General features: G+C 54.4%; 11 protein-coding genes across 11 annotated transcripts; 6 read left to right on the forward strand and 5 right to left on the reverse strand.

Annotated features, from left to right (window-relative positions):
• Positions 1-204: 204 nt before the first annotated feature.
• Positions 205-3,784, forward strand: E0L32_002465 (uncharacterized protein; the record flags this gene model as incomplete). The annotated part of the gene is made up of 5 exons (XM_031136657.1): positions 205-777; positions 844-2,328; positions 3,023-3,201; positions 3,239-3,397; positions 3,466-3,784. The coding sequence occupies 5 exons, from the start codon at positions 205-207 to the stop codon at positions 3,782-3,784; spliced, it is 2,715 nt and encodes a 904-aa protein (XP_031000319.1).
• Positions 3,785-4,107: 323 nt separating this feature from the next.
• Positions 4,108-5,217, reverse strand: E0L32_002466 (uncharacterized protein; the record flags this gene model as incomplete). Its single annotated transcript, XM_031136658.1, has 1 exon — positions 4,108-5,217. One exon carries the CDS (start codon positions 5,215-5,217, stop codon positions 4,108-4,110), a length of 1,110 nt encoding a protein of 369 aa, XP_031000320.1.
• A 463-nt stretch (positions 5,218-5,680) lies between these two features.
• Positions 5,681-7,508, forward strand: E0L32_002467 (uncharacterized protein; the record flags this gene model as incomplete). Its single annotated transcript, XM_031136659.1, has 4 exons — positions 5,681-5,876; positions 5,928-6,309; positions 6,371-6,880; positions 6,935-7,508. The coding sequence occupies 4 exons, from the start codon at positions 5,681-5,683 to the stop codon at positions 7,506-7,508; spliced, it is 1,662 nt and encodes a 553-aa protein (XP_031000321.1).
• A 599-nt stretch (positions 7,509-8,107) lies between these two features.
• On the forward strand, positions 8,108-9,007 carry E0L32_002468 (uncharacterized protein; the record flags this gene model as incomplete). The annotated part of the gene is made up of 2 exons (XM_031136660.1): positions 8,108-8,373; positions 8,416-9,007. 2 exons carry the CDS (start codon positions 8,108-8,110, stop codon positions 9,005-9,007), a joined length of 858 nt encoding a protein of 285 aa, XP_031000322.1.
• Positions 9,008-10,895: 1,888 nt separating this feature from the next.
• E0L32_002469 (uncharacterized protein) lies at positions 10,896-11,816 on the reverse strand (the record flags this gene model as incomplete). Its single annotated transcript, XM_031136661.1, has 1 exon — positions 10,896-11,816. The coding sequence occupies one exon, from the start codon at positions 11,814-11,816 to the stop codon at positions 10,896-10,898; it is 921 nt and encodes a 306-aa protein (XP_031000323.1).
• Positions 11,817-12,394: 578 nt separating this feature from the next.
• On the reverse strand, positions 12,395-12,844 carry E0L32_002470 (uncharacterized protein; the record flags this gene model as incomplete). Its single annotated transcript, XM_031136662.1, has 1 exon — positions 12,395-12,844. One exon carries the CDS (start codon positions 12,842-12,844, stop codon positions 12,395-12,397), a length of 450 nt encoding a protein of 149 aa, XP_031000324.1.
• A 381-nt stretch (positions 12,845-13,225) lies between these two features.
• Positions 13,226-15,514, forward strand: E0L32_002471 (uncharacterized protein; the record flags this gene model as incomplete). Its single annotated transcript, XM_031136664.1, has 11 exons — positions 13,226-13,530; positions 13,593-13,703; positions 13,761-13,845; positions 13,899-14,054; positions 14,114-14,318; positions 14,387-14,489; positions 14,540-14,576; positions 14,636-14,774; positions 14,831-14,931; positions 14,996-15,312; positions 15,382-15,514. 11 exons carry the CDS (start codon positions 13,226-13,228, stop codon positions 15,512-15,514), a joined length of 1,692 nt encoding a protein of 563 aa, XP_031000325.1.
• Positions 15,515-16,269: 755 nt separating this feature from the next.
• E0L32_002472 (uncharacterized protein) lies at positions 16,270-17,502 on the forward strand (the record flags this gene model as incomplete). The annotated part of the gene is made up of 2 exons (XM_031136665.1): positions 16,270-16,368; positions 16,423-17,502. 2 exons carry the CDS (start codon positions 16,270-16,272, stop codon positions 17,500-17,502), a joined length of 1,179 nt encoding a protein of 392 aa, XP_031000326.1.
• A 100-nt stretch (positions 17,503-17,602) lies between these two features.
• On the reverse strand, positions 17,603-18,564 carry E0L32_002473 (uncharacterized protein; the record flags this gene model as incomplete). Its single annotated transcript, XM_031136666.1, has 2 exons — positions 17,603-18,334; positions 18,394-18,564. The coding sequence occupies 2 exons, from the start codon at positions 18,562-18,564 to the stop codon at positions 17,603-17,605; spliced, it is 903 nt and encodes a 300-aa protein (XP_031000327.1).
• Positions 18,565-19,654: 1,090 nt separating this feature from the next.
• On the forward strand, positions 19,655-21,534 carry E0L32_002474 (uncharacterized protein; the record flags this gene model as incomplete). The annotated part of the gene is made up of 3 exons (XM_031136667.1): positions 19,655-19,851; positions 19,966-20,920; positions 20,986-21,534. The coding sequence occupies 3 exons, from the start codon at positions 19,655-19,657 to the stop codon at positions 21,532-21,534; spliced, it is 1,701 nt and encodes a 566-aa protein (XP_031000328.1).
• A 283-nt stretch (positions 21,535-21,817) lies between these two features.
• Positions 21,818-23,720, reverse strand: E0L32_002475 (uncharacterized protein; the record flags this gene model as incomplete). The annotated part of the gene is made up of 2 exons (XM_031136668.1): positions 21,818-22,220; positions 22,279-23,720. The coding sequence occupies 2 exons, from the start codon at positions 23,718-23,720 to the stop codon at positions 21,818-21,820; spliced, it is 1,845 nt and encodes a 614-aa protein (XP_031000329.1).
• Between the last annotated feature and the right edge of the window lie 889 nt (positions 23,721-24,609).

Raw genomic sequence — 24,609 nt, forward strand, 5'->3', positions numbered from 1 at the left:
TTCATGTGTCAATTCGACGACGTCACCTCCCGCCTCAGCCCGATCCCCACGCGCGACAGAGCAACAGTGGCCTCGCCAGACCTCCTCCAAGCTGCCCACTCGGCGATGAGGGACCAATTCCATGCTGAAATCCATCTGGACGATGCATAGTCAAAGCAGCACCTTCCCCTATCTTGTCTGACCCTCTCTCACCCTGCCGGCGCAATGAGCACGGCCACTTTCACCGGCCGTTGCCTCCGGACTGCCTTCCCCCGATCGGCTCCGATACCGCGGCACACCACGTCTGGCCTCCGCTGGACTTCCTTTCGCTACTTCTCGTTTACCTATAGACCGAAGCCCTCCTTCCGATCAATACCTAGACCGAATCGTGGCGGCAGACGGACACTGCTGGCTGCGGCGCAAGTCTCCGCGCTGGGGACTGCTGCCTTTGTGGAATTGTCAGAAGACAATGGCGATGGAGGAGATGCTACTGGAGAGCAGCGCATGCTGCATGCGTCGAGGAAGGAGATTGCCAAGGAGGTGAAAGACGAGGATACGGGGCTGACGAGACTGAGGCGCAAGCTGGTCCTGTTCCTGGACCTCTACATCTGGGAGCCCATCTGCACTGGGGTGCGCTTCCTGCAGCTGGTGGTCATTTTCGTGCCAGTACTTGCCACAGTGCCAGCAATATGGTTCGGGAGGAGGAGGCCTGATCGCGACAATGAGAGGACAGGCACATTGTGGTGGTATGGCTTCTTGGTCAAGAGCATGGAAAGAGCCGGCCCGGCTTTCATCAAGGTGAGTCTCAATAATGCTGTACACACGAATGCATCTACTGTTTTCTAACATCACTCTCTACTACAGCTAGGGCAATGGGCTGCCTCAAGATCCGACATCTTCCCCAACGAGATGTGCGACATCATGTCCAAGCTGCACTCCAACGCCCCTGCTCACTCCCTACACGCAACAAAGCGCATTGTCCGGGCTGCCTTTGACGGCCGCAAATTCGAGGACATCTTCGAGGAGTTTGATGAAACGCCCTTGGGCGTCGGCGCCATAGCACAAGTGTACAAGGCAAAGCTGAAGCCCGATCTCGCGGCGCCAGGCGACGTCGACGTCCTCGATATGCCGCCATCGCCCCTGAGGAAGAATGTTAGGAAGAACGTCGAATCGGTCCTCAAGAGCACCCCCAAGCGCGTCCCCTCCAACTACGTCGCCGTCAAGGTGCTCCACCCGGGCGTCGAGCGCACCGTCCGCCGAGACCTGCGCATCATGTGGTTCTTCGCCTCGGTTCTCAACGCCATCCCGAGCATCGAGTGGCTGTCGCTGCCAGACGAGGTGACCCAGTTCGGCCAGATGATGAAGCTGCAGCTGGACCTCCGCATCGAGGCCGCGAACCTCACCATCTTCCGCAAGAACTTCAAGGACCGTACGACGGCCTGGTTCCCCTTCCCCTACACCGAGTTCACCACGCGCAACGTCCTCGTCGAGGAGTTCGCGCAGGGCATCCCCCTGGCGGACTTTATGGAGAACGGCGGCGGCGTCTTCCAGCACGACATCTCCAAGGAGGGCCTCGATGCCTTCCTGCGCATGCTGCTGCTCGACAACTTTGTCCACGCCGACCTGCACCCCGGCAACATCATGGTGCGCTTCTACCAGGCCGAGCAGCCCAACATCCCCAGCCTGCCCCTGCGCAAGCCGTCCGAGAAGCCGCACCCGCAGCACCAGCCCGACGTCACCGAGCAGGTCCTGGCCCGCCTGCGGCCCATCCGCAACAAGCAGGACACCAAGGCCTGGGAGGCCGAGCTCAAGAAGATCGACGAGGAGGGCTTCCGCCCGCAGCTCATCTTTATCGACACGGGGCTCGTGACCGAGCTCAACGGCGCCAACCGCCGCAACTTCCTCGATCTCTTCCGCGCCGTCGCCGAGTTCGACGGCTACAAGGCCGGCCACCTCATGTGCGAGCGCTGCCGGCAGCCCGAGGCCGTGCTCGACGAGGAGGTCTTCGCGCTCAAGATGCAGCACCTCGTGCTCTCGGTCAAGAGCAGCACCCTCGCGCTCGGCAACGTCAAGATTGGCGACATCCTGCAGCAGGTGCTGGCCATGGTGCGCCACCACCACGTCCGCCTCGAGGGCGACTTTGTCAACGTCGTCATCAGCATCCTGCTGCTCGAGGGCATCGGCCGCAGCCTCGACCCGGACGTCGACCTGCTGAGCTCGTCGCTGCCCATCCTCCGGCAGCTGAGCGCGCAGAGCGGCGCCGAGATGGCCAAGGCGGGCGACTTCTCGATGGTGATGGTGTGGATGGGCTTGGAGGCGAGGAGGTTCATGCAGGCTAGCATTGAGGATGTGAGTCTTCTCTCCCCGATTTCCTTGAGATGATATGTGCTAACCTTTTGTGTGACACAACCAGGTTGAGAGATGCGTCAAGTATGATTTGCTGTCGCCGAATGTGTAATTGTACGAGTACGAGTGGCTGTGGGATCAAAAGCATGGTTAGAATAGAGGGTGTATGTGCATATGATAGGCTGGTGGTGGCGTTCATCGGACGTGGTTTCGTAGCATGTAATGATAGACAGACAACTGTTCTTGACGCCGGGGAGTGGACTTCTCCGCACTGATGCTCGATTCGTTGGTTACTGTGCGGTCATGCACAGCCCTCGCTGCCTGATGTTGATTGGATTCGGCTGTCTCGACCGGTGCGTGGCCCGTCAACTTCCACCCTACATCCTCCACCCTGCCAATAGGCATCGCTACCTTATGTGCCAACAGGCAGCTCAATGTGCAGAAAGCTGCATATCTGCTGCAGGCTGGCAACTCCCACCCTATACGCCCTGTTTGTACGACATGTAGCTTCACGGTATCTCTAGCCTCGGTGGTACTTGCGACTTGCTGCGGTTCTCACTCCTGGTTCGAGTCAAGCAGAAATGTAGCCAAAGCCCTTTGGTCATTTCCACTCAACTTCCAAACCATTCTGCAACCATATTCCTGGCCCTCCTCTTTGAGTTACCGTTCCCCACCAAAGTACTAGACAATGGCACAGTACACACCACAGTACCTCAACAACATCCAGCTATATAGTCATGTGAATCATGATGGGGATCAGGTCCTCGACCCTCATCTGTTCATTGGTCAAGGCGATTACCTACAGGCTACAGTCTCACCTGCTTTTGGGCAAACCTCCGACCTCGGCAACCTGCCTTTGGTTGCCTCCCCTCAACGGTAATCGCGGCTCCTTTTTTTTTTTTTCCACTGACAGCCTTCGAGTGACTTACTCCCAACGGGATCCCACCTTCTTTCCTCCTTTCGCAAAGTTAATTCCCATGAGTCTCTTGTTCTGTGCCAAGCCTGCGGGTATGGTTGCAAAGGACATTCGCAACTCGCTGCGCATGGAAAAGCCACGCGGCATGAACCATATGTCTGCGACATTCCAGGTTGTGGGAAAGTTCTGTCCCGCCGAGACGCGCTCACTCGCCACGTGAAAAGCCACTCCAATGACGGGGAGCATGTCTGCTATATCTGTGAGAAGCACCGAGCCTTCTACCGACACGATCACCTCACCCAGCACTTTCGACACTTTCACAAGTTTGAGGACCAGAACTTGGCCCCGTTCAGAAAGCGACGCGGTGGCCAGGCTAGCAGCTCGGCTCGCGCTGTAGACCTCGCTCCTTTCTTCGAGGCTGCATCCTCCGATACTCCACGACGACAGGTGAATATCAATGCGTTCAACCAACCCATGGACTGGCCCCACGTTCTTGACGACGATGCCACTCCACTTCATATCAAGTACCCGGAGTTCTACTGACTCCGGTATCCCCAATGAACAGGGCATTTCCGTGGACAATACTATACTCTGTTTGGTTTGGTTAAATTTTACGAAGTTTGAACTCAGATTGACAAATACTATTTTCTTATCCTCCAATTCCTCTGTGCAATTGTGAAGGCTCCATGTTCGCTTGGTCAGTAATACCAACATTCAATCTTTATGATAGCTCAGAGGTAGCACTTGAGGATTGGGACTCTCCTTGCGCTTAATTGCTATATTTGCTGAGCTGCAACTGGCCATCCCCCAAGAGAGAGCAGCTGACTATCCGCGATTATAATAGTGGAGAGTCTTGATTTCCTGCATCAGATCTCTCCTCTTTGCCTCGCAGCAATACTCGTCGGGTGGTTTACCCGCGCCCTCAGCAATCTCTCCAACTGCCAATCTCCAGCCTTCACGTCCTCATACTTGGCCGTCTCTCCAGGTGCGAGACAAGTGGAGACCGTCTTGATCATCACGTCTTGGCTCGGAGAAAAGAAATACGCAAGACTGTACCGCTCCCTGCCGCTGATGTTGCGTACCCGGTGGACAGTGCTCACGAACTTGTCGTTTGTCGCCCGCTCCAAGAAGTCGCCCACGTTCACTACCAGGCTGCCTTCCACCGGCGGCGCTGGCACCCAGTGCCCGTTTGCATTCAGGACCTCGAGCGCTGGCGTGTCGGTCAGCTGGTTGACTAGCGTGATCCACGAATAATCTGCGTGCGCGCCGATGCCGATGGCGTCGTCGGCGGCAGTAGGTTGGGGCGGGTAGTGCAGGGCGCGAAGGCCGGCCATCGGGAAGGAAGTCATGTGGTCGAAGTAGTCCTCGGGCAAGTCGAGCGCAAGCGCGATGATGCGGAGCAGGGTGGAAGCAAAGTTCTGAGCGGCAGCACGATACTCGTAGATGGTGCTGCGGAACGTCGCCGGGTTCTCGGGCCATTGGTTCAGGGGCGGAGGCGGATATGTGGACAGGTCTAGGTCTGGCGGCGCGTTCTGCTCGGGGTCATACGGGTCATCGGCGATATTGAATGCTTCTTTCAGATCGCCAGGAGTTCGTTCATCGAGCCGGGTCTCGAGATAGCCTTCGTATCCCTTGATCACAGGCGACTTGTTTATGTGGATCTTCATCTTCTCCTCGTGCGGCAGCCCAAAGAACTCCTTGATGACGCTCGTTGTCCGATCCTGCAGATCCTTGTTGATTCCATGGTTAATGGCATACAGAAAGCCGACTTTGGTAAACGCTTCATAGACTTCTCTGGCGACTGCGCGTCGCTCGTCAATATCCAATGAGGTTGCGTTCTGAAAGTCCACGGTTGGGATGCTTTCGAAAGTCGGCTTGAGGTCACTTCCACTGAGAACGTAACGCTTCTGTGCTCCCTTGCCAGCGTGGAAGATAACTTCCTTTGGCTCGCTTTCAACGAGTGCTCCTGGAGCCATCTTGGGTTGAATACTGTCAATAGGTTAATACGTTGATGCTCAACTTCACAATTCAACTCGCCGATCAAGGTGTCCACGTCTGTGATGACCCCGGTTTTGACAGCCACCGGATATTTGAAGGGAATACCTCGTCGGGTGTAGGATTCCGGCCATTTGCGGGGACATGACTAGACCGGATGGTATCGACCCCCGAGATAACCACCAGGCCTCCAAGATAAGACGCCTCAGATTACCAGATAGTCTAGATAACAGGGGTAGATAGGTTGTCGGAAATGATAAGCTACGCCGGGACGGCCAAGCATGCGGCGTATACCGATCCTGGTCGGTGGTTTGCCGACAGACATAAGCGGCTACTCGATAAAGGATGGCATGGCCCCGGGCCCCGTTCACGTCGGAGTTCATATCTCAGCTCGACTGACCTCTCTAGAGTCTACTTTGCCAGGTCCAATTCAGACAGAAGATCATGGAACAGAGGCTCAAGTCCATCAAAGCGGCCTTTGCAAGCAAAGAGGCATTCTTGGCCGCGATCGAGACCAAGGAGTCTGCTGAAGGGAGGCTCTCGAATCGAAATCCATGGACAAATGAAGATCTGGATATCAGTCCGAGAAGCCACTGGACGTGGGCTTGGTGGGACTATGCTGCATTCTGGTGGTCCTATGGTGAGAGCGGCGTTGCCACATCATGAAGACGGGAATACTAATATGATCAAGGCTTCTCAACCGGTGTATGGACAGCCGGTTCGTCGCTTGTCTCTCTGGGATTGACCTGGTGGCAAGCCATCATTTGCATCTTTGTGTCTCACTTCCTCGGGGCCGTGGGCATGGTGATGCACTCGCGATCCTCGGCGACGTATCATTTTGGCTTTCCGGTTGCTTGCAGAATTCCCTGGGGATTGTATGGCGGCTACTTCCCGGTGTTTACACGAGTGCTCGTCGGAACTATCTGGGTCGGCGTACAGCTGATTCAAGGTGGCTACTTCACCGCTGTTCTACTCAGTGCGATCTTTGGGACGTCGTTCTCCCATATGAAGAACTCTATCCCCGCCAGTCAATACATCACAACCCAGCAAGTGATTGGTTTGATCATCTTCTGGTAAGCACTGGATTGCTACGGACTCAACCCTTCCGAGCCCAACTGACCAGGTCTCCGATAGGATCACGACACTGCCACTACTAAGCGTACCGATCCCCAAAGTGAGGGTGCTTTTCACCATCAAGTCAATCGTCTTGCCGCCGATCGTCATTGGTTTATTCGTATTCTGCATGCTGCAGGCGAAGAACTCTGGGAGCTCCGCTGGCGCCTTTGACAAGTCCGGCACCCTTTCGGGATCGACGCTGGCATGGGCCATGCTGGGCGGCATCAACTCCGTCATGGGCAAGACGAGCACGAGTATTGTGAACCAGCCCGACTTGGCTCGCTATGCCCGCAACAAGACTGCTCCCTCGTGGTCGCAGCTGATTGCCCTTCCAATCGGCAATACCCTGTGTGCAACTCTCGGCATCTTTGGAGCCAGTGCGATTCGCGCCGGCTGGGGCCAACTGATCTGGAACCCTTGGGATCTTTGCCTAGCTATTCTGGAGCGTTATCCCACCCATGGCGCCAGAGCAGGAGTTGCGGTCGTATCTCTTGGATTCATCTTCTCAATCATTGGGTCCAACCTCGGGTGAGTCTCGTGAACGGTTGATACTTTGGAGCGATTCACGCTGACAGATAGCAGTGCGAACGTCATTCCATGGGGTGCCGATACTACGGTCTTGCTTCCGCGGTTCATCAACATCAAGCGGGGAATGTACATCTCGTACATCTTGGGCATCATCATCTGTCCCTGGAGGATTCTCAAGAGTGCCACAAGCTTTCTCCAGTTTCTTGGCGGCTATTCCATCTTCCTGGGCCCTTTTGTCGGCATCTTCTTGACGGATTACCTGGTCTGCCGCAAGGGAAACATCTTCATCCCCGATCTGTACAGCCCCGAGGGTAGGTACTGGTACAGGCTGGGCATCAACTGGAGAGCTGCTGTCGCTTATGTTGTTGCTGTCGTACTGCCAATCCCTGGCTTCATGCGGACTTTCGGAGGGAACGTTCCGGTGGAATGGCTGCACATTTACCAGGTTGGGTGGCTCCTTACATGCATTTTGAGCAGTGTGGTGTACTGGTTACTCTGCTTTGTTGGAAACTTTGCAGTACAGGAAAAGAGCATGGGATTCGAGGCTATCAGCCAGGAGCAGGTGGACCGATGGCTGGATACCCCAGCCGCCGAGGAGGTGTTGGTGAAGCCCGAGGAGAAAGTCTAGACGGTCATAGCTATCATTCAGATTTGTTTGCCAATTTATGGCTAACCCCTTCATCTACCGTTTCGGGCCTCCTCTCCACAGCTGTTTCTCAGATCTATGGTTGAATCACGCAGCCATCTTGTCTTTCAGCACACGTAGGGCCTGCAAAAACAGTGTCAATGTTAACATTTGGCGACGTGGCCGTCATGGTCAAGCTGCAGGCTGCACTGTGATCCGCTGTTCCGATGCTATCGCGCACGAAGCCAGCATTGAGAGCGAGCTCTTTGGTGGCGCGGGAGACACTGGAAGCCGAAGCCAATGCGCTGGCAACATGACTGTACGTTTAATTCACAATTCGCCCAGTAGAAAGCCGATGCAGGGATGAACTGCTTGTCTCCATCTCTGATAGGCTACCTGCCATGCATCACCCCTTCCACCTTACACCCTATGCACCGCTCGGCTTGGCACCTAATATGCACATTTGGGCTTCCTCAGTGGCGGTATCAGAAAGTATTGCCAAAGTACATCCGTAGCTATTGTCCAAGTACGTTGGAGAGATCCCCCCAGCTCATCGACGGCGAACATGAAATGTATGGCCTAAGCCCACCCCTGGAAAGCACATGCGACCTCACGCATTGCACGCAATCAGCCTACCTTTATCGCTTCGCACAACTCAAGGATTCAGCCTGATGACAAGTCGAATGATGGCGGGATACCTCCAGCAGCCCGAGCAGTACATCGGCTTTGTGCCGACTGTCAACAATGCTGCCACGAACGCTACCCTCCCGGCACCTTCTGGCCTTGCCAACCCGCTTGGCGAGGTGTATCCGGAGCTGGTCAATGATCCACCTGGGCACATGCAGGCATTCCATGACCTGCACGCCCGGTAAGTTTTTTTTTTTTTCCCGGTCGCTAATAGTCAAGGTAGATCTAAGTGCATTGCGTGCGGGGCTGGATTTGACAACAACCACCAACTGGCCCAGCACGGCACGGCGGAGGGCCACCATCCTTACGCCTGCATCTGCAGACGCACCTTCGGCCGCCTGGACTCTCTTCGACGGCATGTCAATAGCCTCAGCTCGAATTCTGGCTATGAATGCGACTATTGCTCGAAGCACGACGGCAACAATGCTTTCGCTCGACTGGACAATCTCAAGCAGCACCTCAAGGCCTATCACCGATTCGAAGACAAATTCCTGGATACCATTCGCCAGCGCGGTGCCCGCCAGATCTCGGTCCAGGCTGAGACCCCCTCTCAGGCCTCTGCTGCTTGGCCCATGGTTTCCCCGAACCCCCCTGTTGTATTCGGACAGAGCTTCATGCCCGGTATGAGTTTCAATGCTGGTCAGGATGTCATGTACGTCGCTGGAACAGGTCAGGACTTCAACCCTGTCCAGGGCGTTGGCCCTTTCCTTGACTTTGGCAATGGGCAGGTAGATGCAGTTCTTCCGGCTGAACTTGATCCTCAGCTTGGCTCGGCTACTGGGTGCACCTTTGATCTGCTCAATTTCAACAACTAGTTCTAGATAGTTGCATGGCTCCTGATTAGGGTATCACGAAGTTTCGTCGATTGGCTTGAACGATCTGGAGGTATGATTTATTTCGAAGTCTAGCTTTTCCTATACCAAATGTCCGTTCTTTATCAGATAGTTTCTCGTCCTCGTTATGATTTATGTATCGTCCCTCACACTGGGTCAGTCCTAAGATTGTTCTGTTGGTGACTTGCCTTTTGGCAGTGATGTGACATGAATCATGCCGTGTATTGACAAACTACGAATGCAATCAATGAACGCTGATCAGGCTAGATGTGACGTAGATACGCGCGCACATCTCCCCTAAACGTGTGCTGACCCCATGCCAATTACTCAAATGGCCAGGGTACGTATCAAATATCCTTTCTGTTCATACCGTGATTGACACGTAAATGTGGAATTGTGGTCACCACACTTCAGGGGATATAAATAAGACGGCTGAACCCAGCTTCGTATGGCACATGTGAGGGCCGCCTGGGGCAGTGATCAGTACCTGCCCTGGGTCCCTCTCTCGGCCCGGCCCACGAACGGAGCCACATGGAGGACCGAAGCGTATTATGGACTCTGGTATTGGTCCGTCCAGAAAGTGACAGCCAACGCCAAGGAGGGCAGTGTTGCAAGAAAGGTATGCTGGCTGTGGCATTGGCGCCATAATAATTGGGGGCGAAATTGCGACCTCAGAGCCTCAGCCTTATGAAGCACTTTCAGCTTGGTTTGTACACATATCGCTGTAAATCGCCGCCTGGTCATGGCAACGTGCCTCGCTCACAGTCCTAAGTTTCTTAAGCAGCAACTCCTGCGGCTTCTCTTTGGCTGCCAGGTCCTTTCCGTTCTGCAAGAAGGCCATGGAGTACAGAAGAGATGATTCATACTATCAACATCGCCCAAGAGAGCATCGCCCAAGACAGCATCGCCATAAGAACCGGCGCAAGTACCGCTACGACAATGAGGAATCCAGTTGCGAGTTCCCCCGTTTTCCCAACCAGCGGTGGGGCAACTCTATCTGGATCGGCATCACAGTGTCTGCTACACTTTTTTTCTGGCAGCCTTTGGAGAATGCTTACGAATCTGATCCTGACCCTCAAATTCATCAAGATGGACAACACGGGTTTCGCACCCGGGGATCTCAACTTCAGCCTATTCAAGAACAGCCGATTTGCAAACTGCTCGTCTCTGGTTCCCGATCTGGCCAACTGTACTACCATAATGGAAATCATAAATCTCACAGTTTATGACTATGCTTGGTGTACAATCGCGAGCTGTTTCAACGGATATCAGGTCATCCTTACATCTGCAAGGTCAGATGACAGTACCCCTCTTGCAACGCGATTCATGTTGGCCTGAGCACGTGGAGGTTCTATCTGGATGTAGATTCAGGCTCTACGGTGTTGTGGGTGGTAAAATCATGGTTCAATGCTTAGGCACTGGAATATTGAGCATTGTATTGAAGGAGCCTCAATAACATAGCCTACATCACACAGTACATCCGTACGTAGAACACCAAGTGTACCCTAGATTCTCTGTACGGCTTATCTTGTTAGACCTCTGTTTGAGACCCAGAGAAGCTCTTCAGTACAAATTAGAATCACCCTCGCAGAACAGCTTTGCCATCATGATCAACTTTACCCATTAAACTCCTTAGCTTTTATGCTGACCGTACACAAAAAGTTCCTACAGGCCAAGCTCTAGTGCAGGGCGTGATCTAGCTTACTTAAAGTCCAGGGATAGAGATCGTATCATATGTAACCAGACCATGCATGAGTAGTTTTGTGTCAGACGTGGAACGCTAAGCTCTGGAGGCCGTTCGCAGACTTGCCTGCATAGTCGTCATTTCATCTGTTTGATGGACTCGCGGTATGACCTAAATCAGCCACTATCAGGCTTGAGATTTAAAGACCAAGAACTCCGGGATGCTGTGAGGCTCGGCCCACTCCCTATCCTTCCCCTGCAGCTCCTTCATCGCCTCAAGGGACTTCTCCACCGTCTCACAGCCGCCTACATCTTTGATCGCCCCCAACAGAGTCCTGCCCATGCGGAACGCTCCGGTGTTCCAGATCTCCCCCGTAATCGTGTTCTGCTCGCTCGCCAGCGCCATGATGGCCGGTACGTTCGACTCGCCCGTGTACGTCGCCTTGAACCACGCGAGCTGCTCCGGCGGCAGGTCCTTCGACACGTCGGCCACCATGCGCGAGTACGCCGACGGCCCTACGGTGTTGACGAGGATGCCGTGCGCGGCGCCCTCGAGGGCGAGCGTGCGCGTCACGCCGAGCATGGCCCCGCGCGCCATGACGTACCCGGCGCTCGCGGGCATGCCGAACACCGAGTCGGACGTGAAGTTGACGACGCGCCCGTACCCCTGCCGCTGCATGTGCGGCCACGCCGCGTGGCACAGGGCGTAGGCGCCGAGCGCGTTGACCTCGAACAGCGCCCGCACTTGCTCGGGCGTCTGCGTCTCAACGGGCCCGTAGCAGATGATGCCGGCGTTGTTGATGATGGCGTCGACGCGGCCGAAGCGCGAGACGGCGGCGTCGACGATCTTGGCGGCATCGGTACCGACGTTGTGCGTGTCCGCAATGGCCGACAGGCCTTCGCCCGTGATCTTGGCCACGAGCTCCTCAACCGGTGCAGCGGAGGCGCCCTCGCCGCCTGGGGAGCAGCCCAGGTCGTTGGCGACGACGTTGGCCCCGGCGCGGGCGAGGGCAAGGCAAAGCGGCGCGCCGATGCTGCCTGCCGCACCGGTGACGATGACCGTTCTGTTGGCGAAGGAGCGAGGAGCTGCTGCTGGGGTTGCGGTCATGTTGGGAGGACCAGCGCTTGCTGAGAGGTGGATATGTAGTGGAAATGAAAGACTCTTTTGGTTTATGCTGGCTGGTGTGATCACACAAAGTTGGGTTACAACCCATTTATCCCTGCCCATTATTGGTTAGGGAGCAATGCCACGCTGCATCGCCTCTGGGTCCTTGGTGGCTTCCGGGTCCGGGTCCGGCCCCGTACGTTCGGACCGAATGTCTCTACCCCGCGATTTCTTTTAACATCTCGACCCAACTGTAAAACGGGGACTCGTAGCTGCTTCACTGCGTTCGTGAAACGTCTCAAAAGGTAGAGAAATGGATGGTTTGGGAAGAGAAGACACTGAAGGGATAGGGAGAATCAGAACCACAATCGATTTGATACCGGGGTAGTCTGCAAGTCAACAATACAACTGCTGGACTACCCCTAGTTGCCTCGCTACTGTATGGAAAGACCATCGATGTGTTATCGCAGTCTAGGAATAATCATAGGCTCGCTACCTCTTGGCACCAGGTCTGTCTTCAACATTGACATTCCACGCTTTTCAAGTGCTCGCCCCAATTCAATTCCCATCCCCTGTTCCGCCTACTTTTCAGAGTCCTTTGGCTGTCCATCTAGCACAGCTCGCAAACCAGTGATCGAACTCTTGATGAAGTCGTCCATAACAGGCCGGACAATGGCCATTCCATCGTCGTCGATGTCCTCGGCATCGGCCGTCCACACCAGGCGCGTTTTCCCGCCCTGTCCATCCAGCCGAATCGTGCCGAAGAACCCCTTCATTGGAAACGGCGTCGGATCCAGGATGCGGTAGCTGATCGTGTGCGTTGCGTTGTCGAGTATGGCCAGCTTTTCTTGAATCGACATGCCTGATCTGATGACGGTCCTGACGGTCCCTATTCCCTTGCCTTCGACTGTGCAAGTCGAGACCGAGGGTATCCAAGTTGCCACGCCGCCGAAGTCCGATACGGTGGACCAGACCTTGTCCACGTCATGGTCAAGGACTTGGGTTTCTCTGTGAACCAGCGTTCGGGACATTGTAGCAGTTTACGCAGTTTGTGCTTGGAGGCTCCAGATTCTGTTTCGATGCTCGACACTGAGACGACTTTTATACTGCGGTATTATGTGGCTGTAAATCTCCGAAGTCAACCCCGGATCTCCACCTCCATCTTCTCCATCTTGAGTGGGGGGTCCGAAGAGTGCCCACATGCCATACTCCGGGGTTGGAGGCTCGGGCCGAAATGAAGAACCAGTAGTGTATTCTTAATTAGTCGTTCAATATCTCCCCAGGACTAGAGACAAGTAAACCGTCAACGCAGGAGCAGACAAGGTAATCAACATAGAATCCGGATAGCCTGTACCTCTGTCCTCTTCATTGAAACCACCACTTTGTCTGTTGCATTTGTTGCCAAGTTCAGAATGGGTTTCATGCGAGCAGTCGGCCTCGCCGTTGGAGCCCTGCTGCTTGCGATCGCAGTCGCTTACTTCCGTGGCTATGGCATGCGGCCAAAGGACTATCCTCCAGGTAGCTGCATGATGTTGAAGAAGATGTATGATGTCATGCTAACATTGGAATGGATTGAAAGGACCGCCCACATTGCCCATCATTGGCAACCTCCACCAGATGCCAATGACAGACCTCCATCTGAAACTGCAAGAGTGGTCCAAGAAATGTATGATTTCAACGACGTGTCCAAGCCTCTGCTGGATCTGGCCGCTGACAGGTTTGTCTAGATGGACCGATCATGTCGATTAAGCTCGGGACTCAAGACATGATCGTGCTCAGCTCGGATCAAATCGTTCGGGAACTTATTGACAAGCGTAGTGGCATCTACTCGGGCCGCATGGATGTCTTTATCCGAGAGTTTGGCGAAGACCTCAATATCTTGATGAAAGAGTATGTCCAGAGCAATTCGGGGAATGACGACACATGACTCTGCTAATGAGAAGCTAGCAATGACGAGGTCTGGCGAAGACAGCGCAAGATGTACCACTTGAGACTCAACGTCAACGTGGCCAATCGGTACATCCCATATCAGGTGAGTAACGTAGCTAGTTCAGTAATTACCCCCAGAGCTAATCGCTGCTCTAGGAGTTCGAGACCACACAGTTACTGCACGACATTCTCAACTTCCCCGAGAACTACCAATTCCACACGAAGCGGTTCACCACCAGCATTGCCTCAACGATCATCTACGGCTGGAGGACAACATCCGTCGATCTTCCTCATGTGAAGAAGATGTCTGAGGTAGACGGCTACCATCACTCACCTAACAAGTTTAGATTATGTAGATTAACAAAATCTAGTGGATCGAAGGGTATGCCGTTGCTGCCGGCCGTCTGCAGCTTATGGACTGGTGGCCAGAGCTCCGCACCATTTTCAGGCACGCACCGTCCTGGATCACGGGTATCAGCAAAGAGATGGAGCGGCTGAGGAACCTTGAAGACGAGCTGTGGATGAGCTTGCTGAACGAGACCAAAGCAAGCATCGAGCATGGATCCCAGAAAGCTAGTAAGATCATCCCGAACCCAAGTGCATCCATCGCAAGATATGGCCTCTGACCCTTCTGGCTGAGTCAGGCTTCTGTACGGATATGGTTCTACACAATGATGTCAAGGCCGACAGTTACCTGAGTGACAAGCAGATGGCCGCTAATGCGGGACATGCCTTTGCTGGTACCACGTAAGTTAATCTGGCTCCGGAAACCGACATCTCATCTGATCGCATGTTAGGGACACAACACTGAACACAACTCTTGCTTTTATCAAGGTAAGATTGTCGGCTTTCCAGACCCACAGTTGAATATCCACGTATTCATGCTTCTCTAGGCTATGATGCTATATCCTCGTATCCAAGCCAAAGCACAAGAAGAAATTGATAGGGTTGTTGGGCCGGAGAGAATGCCGAGCTGGGAAGACTGGGACAACTTGCCTTATATCCGGGCCGTCATGAAGGAAACCCTCCGGTGTCAGTTTATCCCAGACTGTAACTCCATCTTGAAGATTAGGCTGACACTCGTTCAGGGATGCCAACCACGATTCTTGGAGGAATGCCGCATCGGTTGTCCAAGACCGATAATTACGAGGGGTACACCATCCCCTCCAACGCCGGTGTGATGATCAATGTAAGAGTGGCCTATTAATGTGGGAGGTACATGGATTCTAACGACTAGGTGACTGTGGAACTAGGTCTGGGCCATCAACAATGACGAAAGGCGGGCAATAAACCCTCGAGAGTTCGATCCCTCAAGATATGAGGGCGATGACCTCGCAACGGGGGAGTCTGCTGCGCTGGGCGATGCCACAAAGAGAGACCATTTCACATTCGGCGCTGGTAGACGCATCTGCCCTGGGCTGCATGTTGCTGAGCGGTCAATGTTCATCACCATGGCCCGACTTCTGTGGTCCTTCAACATCACCAGGCCCACTGACAGTGAGGGGAACTTTCTGCCGGTGGATCGAGACGCAATCACGCCGGGCTTCATTGTCTCCCCGGTTCCGTTCAAGTAAGATGCCTCGTCAACCCTTCCGGGGATGTTGAATGATCATTTCCGCTGACGGTCCATCCTGCACAGATGCAACTTTGCTCCGCGAGACACAAAGAGGGCGATGATGATCCAGCAGTCGTGGCAAGACTGCCAGCACTTCCTGGACAAGGAGGGCAACTACACAGAGGAGTTCTTTGCCAAAAGCTTTGGGTCGGAGTAGCGAGAGAAGTGTCACCATGTATGGTTGTGCCGTAGCTAGGTTTGTGATGATCTGGCCGGAGTATTGAGAAATCTGTTCAGTCTCAGTAGCATATCTCTTTTTGACACTCTGAGGTTATTTCTCGATACATGTCTGGATAAAACCACGGTTTGAAGTGAAAAAGACGTATCCCATATTGAAGATGTTTAGTCCGCATTCCTGCTAATGGTCACAACATTCACTGATTGCTCATGCAAGCATAACCGGTTTCCACGGATGCTTTTTACATGGTTTTGTGGAGTAATAATCGCATCCTGTCATTTTGAATTGCAGAGACGTCTCTCCGGCCAGAACAGCAGATTATGGTGCCTAACATCGTTTCATAAACGAGTTTCCGCTATACGGTATACGATATACGCGTACAGGTGGGGACGAGATGCAACGCCGAGTGGGACTGAAGGTGCGGGAGTCCAATCAAAACGTTGGCATTCACACAGGCGATTCCATGCTTGTTTTGTCAGGCCTTGTATCGTCAATGACCTCGACAACTTCAGACCACCCTCCCAGTTTGTGTCGTCATGTCATCGTACGGATCTCTGCCAAACTGCTGACTTTCGTCCTGTTATTATTCGCCTCATACGAAACGCCAGTCACTTCCGCGTACGTGACTGAACGCCAGCGATCGTCTTCTCGCAGCTGTTACGTCGCGTCAATGCTGACCGGTGCGTCTCGGAACCATCGGCCGGCAGTCCGTAGGATCCGTGGCGCATGCTTCAATGGAGAACCGTGTCGGGAAGCCGCGCAAGTTTCACAAGAAGTCACGGAACGGGTGCGCAGAGTGCAAGCGGCGGCACGTGAAGTGTGACGAGTGCAAGGTACATAGCGGTTCTCGACAGCCAGCCTCTCACCAACTGACAATCTGATCGTAGCCCCTTTGCGGAGGCTGCCGGATCACGCAGCGCCCATGTTCGTTTGCAACTGGACCGGGACGCTCTACTCCCTACACTTCACCCTCCGTCACATCTCCAGAGCTCCCCAGACCGGATGAAACTCCTTCCACGTCAACGTCTCCAACCTACGATGCCGCCGTCGCAACGAACTACTCCAATGAGCTCTTCACCCTGGAACACCTCGCCGTCTTCCACCATGTCGAACAGAACATGACGGAATGGCTGCGCATCACCAAGAAGATGAAGCCCTTTGCCACCGCATGCATCAACTCGTCGCTGACATGCGCGTACGTCATGAACCAGCTGCTCTCCGTAGGGGCGTTGCACCTGAGCACCACCACCTCCGGAGCGCGCTCCGAGTCTTACAGAGCACTCGCAGCCCAGTTACAGACCCGGGGCCTGGTGCTGTTCAACAACCAGACCAACCCGAGCGAAACCGGCGGCGACGTCGTCTCGAGGTACATCTTCCCCGCGCTGCTCGATGTCGCGGTCCTGATCACGACGCTCCGGGGCCCGCGCGACGAGCCCGGCGTCTTCCTGGACTCGCTGGTCGAGTACTTCCGCCTCCACCGCGGCAGCCGCGTCCTCGGCGACGTCCTGTGGGACGCGCTGCAGGAGTCGGAGCTGCTGCGCGAGTTCCTCGACACGACCAACGAGGACGACGTCGACGAGGAAGGCCAGCCGAGCGAGTGGTGCGCCATCGCGGCCCTGGTCGAGTCCTCGGAGGGACTCAGCGAGAGGGACATCGCCACGTGCAAGGAGACGATGGGCACGCTCGAGTACATCCGCTGCTGGATCCGGAACCCGCAGTCCTGGGGCCTGCACGCGCTGGCCGGCTGGACGGGCATGATGCCGCTCGAGTTCGTCCACCTGCTCCAGCGGCGGACGCCGGAGGCGCTGATCATACTGGCGTACTACGGCGTCATGGTGCACCAGCACCGCGACTGGTGGGTGTTTGGCGACGCGGGCGCGCACATAGTCCGGAGCATCTCGAGCGTCCTGGGCACGTCTTGGAAGAAGTGGCTGGTGCAGCCGCTGGAACTGGTTTCGCTGTCGTAGGTTTTAGGAAGGCCAGGCGTGTGTAGGTGTACTTCATGATCTGAAATGTATCCATATCCTGTTCTTTGCATGTATCTAATAAGCGAGTCTCCTGCGTGCTTTAGCCCTCCGCGTTGGTAACAGAGTTCAAGATGTTTCTAAAGTCTTCAACCACAGACCTTATGTAGTCCAGGTTGATGCGAGCAAGATTGGGACGGCAATACGCCTCAAAGTTGACAGACATTCTCTCACGCGAATCGTCAATTGAGTTCAACAGAGCACAAGCTTGTCTGACCAAGTCGGCGACACGGATGTCTCGCGGTCCGGTTCGACCGAAAGCAGAAGTCTCATGATTGCCAAGGGCCATTCCACTGCCATCCTCAAGATCGGCTCGAGCAACAAGCTCGAAGCAGCCATCTGTGTGCCGAAGAACGCTCAGGATACAGATCAGGTCGGTGCACTTGACTTGGGACACGGGGCACTGCATAATCTTCTGGCATCCCTTGATGATGTCTTCTGTGACTTTGAATACACGATCGGCCTTCTGCTCGGCCAGCGCATCCCTGATCCGGGGGACCAGGAGCACCACGCCAGCCCGGCAGAGACAACTGTCCGTTGGTGTACGCTGGTGTGGTAAGGAGGGCAATGATATATTGGGGGAATCGGGAGACAGCGTCGAGCTTCCAGATGAGCCAATCTCCGGGCTGATACTAGGAGTCGCTGACCGAGCAGACGAATGAAGCGGCTGCTGCTTTGCCGAGTCCGGATGGACCGAGGTTTGTGTATGGCTAATGCTCTTATCCAGTAGAGTCGAGTTTGCACCTAAGGCCTCTGGACTTGAGGCCATGGAGGACTAGGGTTTGGGCTCATTTATCAGCTTGTGCACAGAGAGGGATCGAAATAGAAACGAACCTTGGAATTCTCCACACTTGCTGGTAGGAAGTCGAACCCGCCCGGACCCGACAGGGAAATGCCATTCACCCATTCGGACCATGTCTCGTAAGCCTGTTCGAAATCGACAGAGCTGAAGCCTAGATCGTCTACAACGGCTGTGTCGATGTTCATCGAGAGATCTCCCGCCATGGCCGGAGTCGGAGCACTCCCTATGTCGGTCGGCGTGGACACCGGGATCGCTAGTGTATGTGTGAGTTTCGACGAATGACCAGAGGCAGCTGGACTGCGGTCGGCGAGACTAGATGGTGCGGTGTACCTGCAGTCGATCCCGCGACTCACACAGCGGCCACACTCCGGCATGGCTGCGTTACATTTGACTTTCGCCGTGCGGCAGGCTTGACAGGCTGTTGCCGGACGCCGCATCTGTCGCTTTGCGCTCCCAGACCGCCAATTGAGGAGGTATGTACTGGGGACATCTCGCCTGCGGAACTGGTGTGATCTGCGTGAAGTTGACATACTGATGGATGAGCTGCTGTCGTTAGGTGGTTCAATGTGTCGACGTCCGCATTGAGCAGGTGATACTGTTAGCTAGCACAATCGTAGGTACAGAGTAGAGCGCAGGGTTATCACAGCCGCAAATTACAACCAGGGTTCAGCCTGTTGAAGGCTTAGTTCGGCATGAGAAGAAGGACGATGCAGTTCAACATCACCGCTTTGGAGCGAGCTGTGGGGCTACTGTTGATGGATTTGTCATCAGCGTCATGACCATATCAACTCGATGCCAGCAAAGATCGATCTCAAGTTCAAACCCACACCAAGCTTGTTGGCTTTGTTTGGCAGAGACTTTCCCAAATAAGTGATTTCGTTTACGACCGTGCCATCATGTTGGCTGGTCTGATTGCATTTGATGTGGGGATTTAATACATGCAGGATAGTCAGCTCGAGGTTGGTGATGGTGGTGTTTCGGAAAATTAGTTGCCTATTTAGGAAATAATTCACCGTGGAAGGATATGACCAAGCCGCGTACTCTGCTTGAAACTTGAGGCCGCTGAGCAATCAAAATATGTTAAATCAAGGCCTGTATAAAATGTGATTGAGTCTTTTAGATGGCCGGTCTATGCTGTTCTTCTTTCTTGTCTTGCATTCTCGGACTTCCAAAGCCCTTGACGCTGATGAGGTCCCCAACGTTCTTCTCCACGCCACTGCTCTGACGTCTATAGACTGTCAAACCTCTATTCTCTCTCAAAAATACGTGTCGAACCCCCAAACTGCCCTCAATATGCCACCGATCGAAGACAGGAGTGACGACAGGCCCACTCTGGCAGAACACAGTGTCGTTGTGGATGCTACTCCAGCCCAACCCGCGTCTTCGGCTGGGCATGCTCCAAGAGAGGCAAGGGAGAAGCAAGACATTGCAGATAAAGAGGTTTCCCCTCGAGAAATTCATGGATGGAAATGGGTTTTGGCTACCGTATCGTACGTCCGCTAATCTGCCCAGCTCCAGCGTTCTCATCTGCCAGCAACACTGCACTGCCTTACTCCAGTTCCTTCACATTTAATGCGTTGCCCTGGCTGACTCTTGTCCTACAGTATCTTATCTTCGATCTTTCTCTACGCTCTCGACGCCACAGTGGTTGCCGACATTCAACCAGTCATCGTCAAGGAGTTCAACAGCATCGCCGACCTTTCTTGGCTTAGCAACGCATTCCTACTCACTGCCACTGCCACGAATATGGTATGGGGCCGCATCTACGGCCAGTTCAACTCCAAGTGGTTCTACATCTTCAATGTTGCGCTGTTCGAAGTCGGCTCGGCTCTATGCGGTGCCGCGCCCAACATGTCCGCAATGATCGTCGGGCGTGCGATTTGTGGCATTGGCGGCGCTGGTCTCTATGTCGGCTGCATGACACTCATCGCGGCCACTACAAGCATGCGCGAGCGGCCCCTCTATGTGTCGGGAACTGGCTTCACATGGGGGTTGGGTATCGTCCTAGGCCCAATCATCGGGGGAGCCTTTGACCGCTCCTCGGTCGGCTGGCGGTGGGCGTTCTACATCAACCTCTTCGTCGGAGGGGTCTTTGCGCCGGCCTACGTATTCCTCCTCCCCAGCATCGATCCTCGGCCTGGTGTGCCCTTCAAGAATCGCGCCAGCGAGATGGACTACGTCGGCATCGTGCTGCAGACGGGAGCTTTGACAACCTTCTTTCTGGCCTTGAACTGGGGAGGTATCACGTATCCGTGGAGCTCAGGAACCATCATAGGCCTCTTTGCCGCCTGTGGTGTCCTCTTCCTCCTTTTGGGTATCCAACAAGGCTGGGCTATCTTCGCAACTGTTCAACGTCGCATAATTCCGGTTCACTTCTTTCGTTCTCGTACCATCCTCATTCTCTTCAGCGTTACGGCGGCCTCGGGTGCATCGGCGTTCATCCCGATCTACTTTGTCCCCATATTCTTCCAGTTCACGCGAGGCGACAGTGCCCTCATGGCTGGAGTGCGACTGTTGCCGCTCATCATGGTGATGGTATTCTGTGTATTCGTCAATGGGGTACGTTTCGCCTTGCTTCAGTGTCTTCTGCCGCGGCAGTGCTTCTAATTCATAACGTGGAATAGGCACTTCTCACCAAGCTTGGCTACTACATGCCATGGTACACGCTGGGTGGCTCACTGACTCTGGTGGGGGCAGCGCTCATGTACACCGTCGACCAGGACACTTCAGAGGCTCGGATATACGGATACCTCGTCATCATGGGCGCCGGCACCGGCCTATGGCTACAGGCATCCTTTGCGGTCGCCCAAGCCGTCGTTGAACCTCAAGACATCCCGCTCGCTGTGGGCTTCTGCACTCTGGCTCAGTTCTTGGGTATCACCATCGCGCTTGCGATAGCCAACTCAATCTACCTCAACTACAGCGAGACCAAGATTGCCGAGGTCCTGACCAATGTCCCCAGCTCCGAGATCAAGGCTCTCATGGAGGGCGTGTCAGGTAGCTTTCTGGACACGCTCACTGCCAGCCAGAAAGCTCAGGTCCTGGCTGTCATCGTCAAGGCAATCTCCAACACCTACCTTCTTGTAGTTGCAGGTGCATCTCTTGTGGTTGTTCTGAGCTTCTTCATGAAGAGAGAAAGGCTGTTCGCAAGCACCGGTATTGGGGCAACTTGATCGCTTTGGGGAAGTCACTAGCCAGCCGATGTTGCATCCCGCGACCTGTCACCATGCTTGTATGCTTAAATGGCTGCAGTGTGTTTCTTCTACTCTCTATTCAAGCACCGCTTTCTGAGTGTTATCCACGAAGGGTCTGATACGGGACGGATTTCGGTACTCAAGGAATATTTTGTAGTCCTCCAGAGGCTCAGAGCTACACTCCTTGTTTGTACCATGCTCGAAACAAATTGATCTCATATAGATTATATGTTGGTGTTAGATTAATAGTGCATATATTTATCTACTTCTTTCGTGTTCGAATTGCCATAAAGTCCACAAGATCAAAGAAACTCCGCTTGTATCTCCGCTCCTGGGTCGTTCTGTTGACGAACTGAATGCCAAACTGCGATTCATAAGATCCAAACTCCCAATTGTCGGCAAAGCTCCACGCAAACGCCCCCATCACATGGACGTGATCCTCCCAGATGGCCTTGAGCACCTCACTCATGAATGATAGATAGTACTCGCTTCGCGGTGAGTCATACAGCTGGTCGATCACCGCTCGCTTCGATTCGTCGAACACGGGGAAGCCAAACTCGGTGATCATGACGGGCGTCTTGAAGGTGTTCCACAGGTAGGATAGGTAAGTACGCAGGTACTTCGGCGTGATGTACACGTAGCTCTCGGATCGGTAGCCAATATCCCTAGAAGTCGAGTGTTAGCCTTTCGTCAGAGTGAACAAGGAAGTAATCAATTCCTTACCATCCTGTACTCGTGTTGGTGAACTGCTTGACACAGTAGGGGAACAGTGGATCAGATGAATTGACAGCGCAGGCAGCGATCCCCTGGGGAGGTGGTTCCACAACAGTCGCCGTGTAGGGATCGATACCAAGGAAGTCTGCCGTCCCATTGATGTACTTGAGATCCTCCTCTGTCAACGGGACGTAGTCGGGGATGGTCATCTTGAACGCCTCGGGATAGTCCTTGCCCAGGAAGATGGGGTTGCAGAACGTGGCAAGCTGAAAGTCATTGAAGTGATTCGTGGCGTTGAGGTGGTCGGTATTGTTGGGGTCGCGAGGCACGCCAAAGTTGTCGTTGAACTTGAGGCTGATCTTGCCAGTGCCCTTGATCTCTTCGCGGTAGAAGTGGTACAGGCGGGCGTGGGCCTTAACCACGGCGTCGACGCTCTTGCCGTTTGTGCTGTAGAGCAGCGGCTCATTGAAGGTGTACCATACGGGCACGCGGTCCGCATAGTGCGTCATGACGATCTTGCCGTAGTTGACAAAGGCGTCCTCGAAACCGTCCATCTGGTACCCGCCGTTCACGTAGCCGATGAGCGGACGCTCCTTCAGACTAGTGAGGTTGTTCTTGAATATGGCAAATGGCGTGTCGAAATGGAACAGGGTCACACTGGGGATCATGCCCTTCTGCAAGACGAAGTTGATCAGGTCGTCGTAGTGGTCGAGACCTTGCTTGTTCACAGGCGTCCCCGGGAAAGTGAATGGAAGGATTCGCGTCCAGGCAATGGAAAAGGAATAGTGCTTCACTCCCATCGATGCCAGACGCTCGATGTCCTGCTTGTAGAGATAGTAGTTCTCGTTGGTGACGTAGTCGTTGGCCATCACTCCGGACTGGAACCCGACTTCCATGAGCGTCGGAGCTCTGCCCTCATCGGCGATAGCGCCCTCGATCTGAGATGCCGAACCAGCGACGCCAAACATAAAGTCTTCGGGAAAATTGTAGCAATCCTGAGGCCCGAAATAGTTGGGCGGCGGGAGCACCAGATCGCTCGAAGGTACCGGCGTCGGCTGCACCGTCGTCGAGTAGAGGCCTCTGGTGGTGAAATTGGCAATCTTGGCTACCTCCCACAGAGACGACCAAGCTGCCGGCCCGTATGGGTCGCTGTTGTTTGCAGCCCGTTGCGTCTGGTTGGGATACCAGTTGCCCCAAGTGGTCGTCGTCAAGGACGGGACCAAATGGCTGAGAGACTCGTAGGGAGGCGCGTACGTGGTGGTGCACTCTGGTTGGACTGATGTCGCTGTGCGTACGGTCTCTGTCTGGGTGTAGGAGAACTGGCTGAAGGCGTACGATGGAGACGCGGTTTGTTCCGAACACTGCGATCGCGTGACTGGGCCGTTGGCGGAGATGTAGACCTGCTGAGCCAGCGCGGTGGCGCCGCAGCCTATCAAGACGAGAGCCAACATCGTGACCAAGCTGTCGATGCTATATGGAGGATGCGGTAGTTAGTCCTGGGAAGAAGACGACTCGATCGTGGTCGCTCCAAGAGCTGTCTATCATTCAAGGCATGATCGTCTCTTTTTAAGTGCTTTTCTGGATGGCGTCACAACTCCCCGACAACGATGCACCTTGCTTGATCACGCCTAGCCTCGGCACTTATCAAGCCATCGGCTGAATTCTCGAAGAAGCCGGTGCTCTAGCTTGTAAGCACCTTGATTTCACATCGTGGAGAAAAGCGAGCTAGGAACAATACCACGGAGAATTATGCGGCAGGCGGGGAAGGTTTGCGGGGAACCGGTCGAGAACTAGCCGCCTTCAAAGCCTGGACCGGAGTACAGCCGACGTCATGGCAGAAGTTTACACCCGCTTTTGGTGCGGGAAGCAGACGCGGTGAATCGGACAAAGTGGGAGTTGAGCGGGGGAGCCAATCGGCCCTACAAAACGAACGAGGGGGTCCTGGTAGAAGTGATCGACACCCGCGCCAGGTATTCTCGTGGAAGCGACGAGCTTGTCCTATTAGAGATTAGAAATCGACTGGCCGGACCTACTCCACTGCCTCCTCGCCTTGGGAGCCCGAGAGAGCTACATATGGAGCCAGGAAACCCGAGTGGTGTACGAATTCGGGACATTTGCCTCTGTCGGGTGACTCGGGTGTTTCTTGATCATCAGTTGATGGCCTTTTCGTAACGAATGTTCCGTCGGGTTCCGTGCTGGGAATCTTCTTTTGGAGCCTCACTCGCCTCAGGTCGAAGGTGTGCTAATGGGCTTCTACCTCCGGGAGATGTCTCTGTGAGAATGGGTCGAAAGATAATAGAGCCATATTCCACTGATATGAGTACAGGCCTTCAAGGCCTT

The sequence above is a fragment of the Thyridium curvatum genome, assembly GCF_004353045.1.
Source record: "Thyridium curvatum strain D216 chromosome Unknown NODE_10_length_634906_cov_78.760910, whole genome shotgun sequence".
NCBI lineage: Eukaryota > Fungi > Ascomycota > Sordariomycetes > Thyridiales > Thyridiaceae > Thyridium > Thyridium curvatum.